This window comes from Physeter macrocephalus, chromosome 1 (genome assembly GCF_002837175.3).
Source record: "Physeter macrocephalus isolate SW-GA chromosome 1, ASM283717v5, whole genome shotgun sequence".
Lineage (NCBI taxonomy): Eukaryota > Metazoa > Chordata > Mammalia > Artiodactyla > Physeteridae > Physeter > Physeter macrocephalus.
The window spans coordinates 89,622,577-89,630,194 of NC_041214.2; the positions used below are offsets into that span (position 1 = coordinate 89,622,577).

General features: G+C 49.7%; 1 protein-coding gene across 1 annotated transcript in view; it reads left to right on the top strand.

Moving 5' to 3' along the window:
• The window catches only part of LOC114486713 (solute carrier family 12 member 8-like), a 36,643-nt gene that overhangs the window by 15,159 nt on the left and 13,866 nt on the right, over window positions 1-7,618 (top strand). Inside the window, exon 3 of the mRNA XM_028492909.1 lies at window positions 6,598-6,676. Within this exon, the coding sequence (XP_028348710.1) occupies window positions 6,598-6,676 (79 nt within the window). The remainder of the gene's footprint in view (window positions 1-6,597; window positions 6,677-7,618) is intronic.

Consider the following 7,618-nt stretch of genomic DNA (forward strand, 5'->3'; position numbering starts at 1 on the left):
TTTCTGCCCCAGCCCTGAATCAGCTATTTATCCAAAGAGCTCTGGCTCCTTAAAGTGAGAAATGGTATTTAGAGACCAAGATCTGGATGCTAGGTATGTTCATTGCTACTGGGGTGTCTTGACTTACCCTTTAAGTAGACAGATATATATATATACAGATATAGATATATAGATATGTATAGATATGTCTATACATATTAAAAACTATAAATTCAAACTGATACCTCTAATTCTAATTTATCATGCCAGGGTTCATTCTTCTTTCCTCTTTTCTTAGTTTTAACTGCCTTCTCCAACAGTGAGAAACTTGACTCCCATTCGGTATATTTACTTATTTGCTCAGTCCTACAATTCATGGAAAGTAGATTCAGGAGTGGTAACTCCTACCCCTGCAAAAAACAAACTTTCTATCTAGAATTTGTTTTAGTTTGTAGTTAGTTATTTGTCTTTAGACTGAGAGCACATAGTCAAAGTACTGTGTTCAAAAGTTAACTCTGCTCAGTTTTTTCCACCTTCGGTGTGGTTATATTTTTCATTAGAATTATAGTTAGGTTAATTTGTTTCTCTTTGCATTCTGTTTTAATTTTTCTCTCTCATCCTGTTGATTTGATTTGATTTTGTTTAATTTGGAGTATATAAAACATTGATGTGATTCCAAACGTCAAAAGTACTTAGTACATAAGAATTCTTAAATGGGTATAGTATTGTCTGATCCACTGAAGCACCTAGAAAAATAAATCTTTTGCAGTTGATTTTTAGCTGGTTTGCCTGTTACTGGGGGAGGGCATTAGGGTCTGTGTTTCTCCTTCTGATGTTAAACTGAGGTAGACTGTCTAGTGGCAGCCTGAGTCTCGCAGGAGGGCTCTGTCCTTTTGCCAAGGAGGCTGGGAAGGGAAGGGGAAGCTCTTGTTTAGGTGGCCATGGCATCGCTGCTGTGGGAATCTAGATCTGCGGGGTGCTGTCAGGTGCCCAGAGCATTGTGTCTTTGGGTTCTGCATTCTGAGCACAGAGGTGGCTGCTCTGTGGGGAATGAGCTGCTGTATAGCTCTGAGAGGCAGAGCTCAGGCAGGGGCCCCACCAACATCAACGTTGTCACAGCGTCCGCGGGTCTTGCCACTCCTGGGCCTGTGTGGTTGCTTGACCAGGTTGTGCCTTGGGAGATTCCCAGCCTTGGACCAGGATGAGAATGCACAAGATGGAAGAGCCACAGATCAGGCACCGGTAACTAATGTTACGGAGACACTGGCTTTTGAACCTGTTCTGCGCAGAAGAGATCCGCACAGCCACGAAGATCTCACATTTCTAGGAGTGCCTAAATCACTGCTGACCAAGCGTGCTGCCCAGATTCGAATCCAGGGAAATCAGGCTTTGACCACTCCATGTGGGTCCTGCGGAGCAGTTCCCATTACCAGCTTCAGTCAGGGTAGCAGAGCACTCATCGGACACCCATTCTCGAACTCCTAGTACAGTACAGAAGGGGCCGGTTGCCCCAGCGCTGGGACTGGGCTGGGGTTGGAGAGAGGCAGCTTTCAGGCTGAACTGTAGAGCAAGGATTCACCTGAAACATGAGGACGAGGTACCAGGGCAGATAGAAGATGCACAGTCAGTAAGACCTCTCTTCTTTCCTTTCCTCCCAACTTTCCTGAAGAAATCCTCACCCCCATTTAAAACTGCCTGATGTGCTTCATGCTTACCAAAAAAACTTTCACGATTATCACCTCATCTAAAGTGCGCAGCCCACCTTGAGGCAGGTGTGTAGCTACTTACATCGGATGCAGGTACCACAGGCGGCCGCTGGCCCGTGGAGCCCTGCTTCCACCCTGCCCAGCTGCAGCTTGTGGTGCCTGTTCAGAGCCAGAGGAGAGGAATGTGGCACCCACTCTGCTCAGTGTGTCACAGTTCAGCAGCAGCTTGGGATATTCTCTGATGTGTGAGTAATAATTAAATAACTAGCTTTCAGAAAGCAAGCTGCTGGCGCGTGTGTGCGTGCTCCAGGTAGAACCAGTCTTTGGGAGGAAGGGGCAGGCTATGTCTTGCTCTGATCCGCTCCTGACCCAAGTGGGCAGAAGCAGAGTTTCTTACCCGTCTCCTTTCCTCCAGCTACCAGGAGAGAGGATAGGTGTTTTCTCACATTTCAGATGTGTTCAGTAAGGCCTGGAGGGTGGCCTGTGGGAGGGCGGTGGCTGTTTGAGACAAGAGGCTCCTGGGTGGGAGCTCGCATCATTGCCCGTAGCAGAGCTTTTCTCTGTCTTACTCAGCTCCACTTGCTGGATGCAGGAAGTCACGTGTTTCCCACTCTGGACACATTTCAGGTGTGATTTCCCTGTCTTTCTAGATGCCCTGCTCAAGTGTGAAGATTCTCACAGGAGAAAGACTTCTACCTCTGAACTAAAACACCCACCAGGTGGCCGTGGTGTCTCCAGTGTGGGGTGCAGCCCTGGGCTTAGAGGGCTTGGCTCCTTGTTCTGGAGGGTTGGGAAGGGAAAGCCCTAGCAATGAGCAGTGCACAGGTACGATCACCTGTGGCCAGACTCCAAGTCTCTGTGCCCTGGAACCTGCCAAGTTGTCCCTGCCAACCTGAGGGTCCTCAGGAAAGAGAGGAACCTGCCCCTTGAGGATGTTTGTGGTCCCCTTTCTGAGGGATTGCTTTGCCCCTCACTTTTCTGTCTCTTCTTTCTTAGTTTCCACCCCTGCTTCCCACTAGCCTCCATACTGGGCACAGCACACATACTACTGCCACCTGCCTTGCCCTACAACCTGTCATGTCTGTGTCATAGAGTGTTGAATGAGACTCTTGTTATTTTGGAATTGATGACTGGGGCCCAAATCTGAAGACAATGAGGTTCTAAGAGAGTTATCAACAGTTGGTACCAAGCACAAGATAGCCCAGAACTGGCCCAACTATCACCCCCTGTCACCCCAGCTATTCCACCTCCCTCTCCCTGGGCAACAGAAATGACTAGGGAGAGGCACAAAGGGAGAGTCTGTGAGCCACGGTCTTTGTGGGAGGGCATATTTGAGACGAGATGAGCTTCCTTACCCTCCCATAAAGGAGGGGGTTTGGCATGCGGTCCCTGAGTGGGGGGGGGAGAAGCTGATATTCTGTCCTCCTATTGGATGTCTGCTTATGCTGCAGACATGGCTCTGCCGCAGCCTATCAGAGTAAGAGCTGAAGGGGATCAGAGCGAGCTGGCAGGACAGACGGAGAGCAGGGCTGGGGAGTAGCCAGTTGTGATACTGTGATTGATAATAGATATTTGGCACAGAGCTCCTAAAACCCTTGGAATTTCCTAAGTGATAAGAGTGATAAGGTGTCTTGATACTCATAACAAATGCCTTCAGCCACCACTGGGTTTATATTAGTGAGGTGACTTTTAGAATCACCTAGGATGGAGGCTGGTTACAGAGGAACCAGCCATGTGATTGGAGGGTTGGAACTTTCAGGGTAGGGGAAAGGAGCTGGAGGTTAAATCAGTCACCAATGACCAGTCATTTAATCAGTCATGCCTATGTGATGAAGCCTCCAGAAAAACCCAAAAAAGAGGGTTTGGAGAGCTTCTGGGTTGGTGACCACATGGAGTTGGTGGGAGAGTGCTGCGCTGGGAGAGGGCATAGACCTCAAACCTTTCCCTAAACCCCCCCTCATCTGGTGGCTTCTGAGTCATATCCTTTCATAATAAGCTGGTAATCTAGTAAGTAAAATGTTTGTCTGAGTTCTGTGAGCCGCTCTAGCAAATTAACTGAACCCAAGACGGGGGTGGTGGGAACCTCTGATCAGTAGCCCGTGGGTCAGAAGCATAGTGACAACGTGGACTTGGGATTGGCATCTGAGGGGCCGTCTGGTAGGACTGAGCCCTTGACTGTGGGATGGCACTGTCTCTGGGCGGGCAGTGTCGGAGTTGTCTTGAACTGTGGGACACCCACTGGTGTCAGAGAATTGCTTGGTGTAGGCGAAACCGCCCCCCACTGGCACTGGTGTCAGAACTGGGCCGGCCCGATGGTAGTTACTATGCAAGCGAGCTGGTTTGAGCTGCCTGTCAGGCTGGCACTCTCCACAAGGCCAACCCTGGGGCAGTGCAGAAGGCTGAGGGCGTCCTGCAAGTGGGGAGGCTGGAGGGTGCGGTGGGCCAGGGAGAGGTGACAAGCATGGGCCCCGGGCTGGTGTCCTGCATTGATGTTGGCGGCAGCGTGTCTGCGGTGGGGGCGGGCGGGCTGGGAATTGTCCCTTGGGGTCTCCCGAGTACCTATTTGGCATTTTATTCTAGGGTTCTCCATCTCATCCTAGCTCCCCTTTTTGGTGCTTTTGTTTTTTCTTCCTTTTCTCTCACTGGCTTATGTCTCTCTCTCTCTCAAAACATCAGGGCCCCAAACTTGGGTCAAACTTAGGTGCTTCTTGCCAGAATCAGATGAGCAGGCTTTGGGAAGACTTAGTTGTGTTCTTGTGTCACTTGGTAAGAAAAGGTATGTGCACTCCTCTAAATGTCCTGAAATAAACTGTCATGACTGGGGCACCAAACCCATTTCAAACCATGTATACCTCACTTAACACCTTTATTCTCAGTGTAAAGAGTCTCCTAAAGTTTCGGCCTCATTCATCTGTGAAGCACCTTTAAGGCTGATTTAGTCCAGTGAGATCCAGGGAGTGAAAGGCTTTTCATACCCCCATTAGGTAAATAAACAAATAAACAAAACAGGTTTTACAGGGGAAATATGAAGGCTGTGATGACAGAGGAATACAGTTTCTAAAATCACAACAGGAATTTTAAGGGTAAAGCAAAGGTACTCACAATTGAGCGAAATCCAGGATGTTAGAAATTGCACCTGAAACATTGAAGTTTAGGAGAGAAAAGGGCCTGTGACCTGTGGTGCAGGTTTTACAGTCTGGGTTGAGGAATTCAAACCCCAGCTGTGGACCTAGGCTGGTTGTGTCTCTTCTCCAGGGCTCGCTTTCCTTGGCTGGCTGTAGACAGTGGCCCTCTCCCTGCCTCGTTCCCGGGGTGACCTGAGCACCAAAGGGGGGAATTGATGTGGAAGCTGAAAGCACTCCCTAAATCATTACTCTTTGTTGCTGATAGTTGCTATTGTTATGACTGTTTCTAATAAATAGTAGGCCTGTAACAAGCCATGGTAGGAAGCAGACACAAGCAGAGACGGGAAGTTGGGCCAGGTCCTGAGTTTTGAGATTAGGATCCTGGAAAACAATCTTACTTACCACAAAGTCCCTTGGTACCATTTGTTCAAAGATAAGCATAGGTTGGCAGGGTCTTCGCTCTTAGCCACCATCACTGTTCTCATGTTTATTGACTTTCAGGAGATTCCTCATTAGTGGTTTGCAAAAGACAGATGCACAGGAACATACAGAGATGAAAGGTGTGCCAGCTGGTGTCAGGAGTCCCCCGGCCCATCTGTCCTGCATGGCTTCATCGGTGGCCCTGATGATTTCTGGAGGCCCTTTTTTCATCTGTAGGTGTACGATACAAGGGGGGAAGCTGGGATCCTCTCCTTTTGTTCTGACTGAGCATAGTTGGCCTCTGGCCTTGGTCCTAGATCATGAGCGCACCCATTGTTCTCAGCTGTTCAGGGCCCCTGCCCCTGACTCTGGACCTTAGATTTCCCCTCTCCCTTGACTTTTCTGCCATCTCCCTGAGGTTATAGATCACACACACACACACCAGTTAGGCTTAGTGCACACAGTGGGTCTTAGCTGGTTGCCTCCCTTCCCCACCCCCAGGTGAGAATCATTTCATCACTGCTGCAGTAGTTTGAGACCATTGGAAGACTCCAGTGATGTCTGAATTTAGATCAATTACTAAACCTATGCAGGAGCAGTTCATTGTATGAGTAGCTACTGATTTTGTTTAAGATCGTTTTAGTATTTCCATAAGGTTTAGTCTTTCTAGTAGAGAGTCTGTATGAGTGTACTGTAAGTGCCTTTGTTATTTTTGAATTGGAAAAATGAAGAAAGCATCTGTTTCACCACTTGTTAGCCTGTGATTCTAGACAACTGCCAAATGATGCCTTGGGATCCTGGGGTATGGGATGGAAGGGCACTTAGGGATCCACCGTACCAGCCAGTGTTCAGTCAGGAACACAGAAACTGCCCTAGAGTTTTCAAACAGAGGGAATTTAATACATAGAATTCATTACAGAAGCGTTAGAAGGGCCAGAGGAGAAAAAGGTAAGTAAAGGAAGGTTCCCCAAAGATCAGTAACTGCTGGAAGCTGCTCTTCCCACCAGGAAGGGAGAGACTGAAAGGGAGGATGGCGTCACCCAGAGCTCCTGACTGACGTCAGAGCTGGAGCCCAGCATCCCGCCCTCACCCGCATCCCAGTGGCTGGAACTCAGTCACGTGGCCACACCTGTAAAGAGACTGGGAAATGCAGTCTCCCGAATGGCCAGAAGGAAAGGGAACCGAGTTTGCTGAACAGCTCTTCTGTGCTGCCCGTGGCACAGGAATTGCTACGCGCACAGGCCTGCAGGGCATGGCCCAACAGGAGAGCTTTAAAGCTGAGTTCTCCCAGCACCCACCTCCGTTCACCTCCCCGCGCCACCCCTCCCCGCTGCTGCTGGGCTGACTCCCGTGTGCCCTGTTTTCAGGAGGCCCTGGCCCAGCCCCAGCCCTGGTGGAAGATCCAGCTGTTCATATGGGAACCAGTGCTGTTCGGGACCTGGGATGGTGTGTTCACGTCCTGCATGATCAACATTTTTGGGGTTGTCCTTTTCTTGAGGACTGGCTGGCTGGTGGTGAGTGATGAGCTGGTGGCCCTGGAGCCTCTTGTGGGCCTGGGACATGGAAAGCTCTGTCACCCTTGGGTATTCTACAGTGTAGTCAACAGATTCCTGAAGCACCGATGCTCCGGAAGCATCGAACAAGCACAGAACAAGATCAAGTACATGGAGTAGCTAGTATTGCTTTTTAAATGAGAATCCTGAGAACCTGGGCCTCAGACAGAGGTTCCTGTGGAAGCCTCACCATGGATTTACCTACAGGAATATGAGCACAGAAGTCAGGGCACATTGTGGGAGGGACTAGAAGTGGGTCAGAGAGAGCAGGCTGATGGCAAGTTTGCCTCCAGTTTGTGACCCTCTCCAGCTTTCCTGGTGTTCTTTAACTCGTCTGATGCCCTGCCTAGAGAGGGGGAGGGAGAGGGAGAGGGGGAGGGAGAGGGAGAAGAAATTGTAAAAACCTACGGTTCTCCTCCGTGCCTTTCTCCTTACTTTCACACGGAACACTTCACTTGACACTGCTGGTCACCAGATTTTTCCCCACATCAAGCAATTCTGTGGCACCAGCTGAGTGTCCTACAATGTAACTCAATTCTGACACTACCTGAAGAGAGCATCAGATCCCACAGGTTAAGGGCTCCATCCCATAAAGCTGCCCCCACCCACTTCAGCTGCCAGTCACAAGTCCAGGTTGTCACCTATGCTTCTGACCGAGGCTGCGCATCCGGGGTTCCCACGAACCCCCCCATTCCCACGACCCCCCCCCCACCCAGATTCCATTTATTTGCTAGAGCAGCTCACAGAACTCAGGAAAACACTTACTTACGGGTTTGTTTTTTTTTGTGGTACGCGGGCCTCTCACTGTTGTGGCCTCTCCCGTTGCGGAGCACAG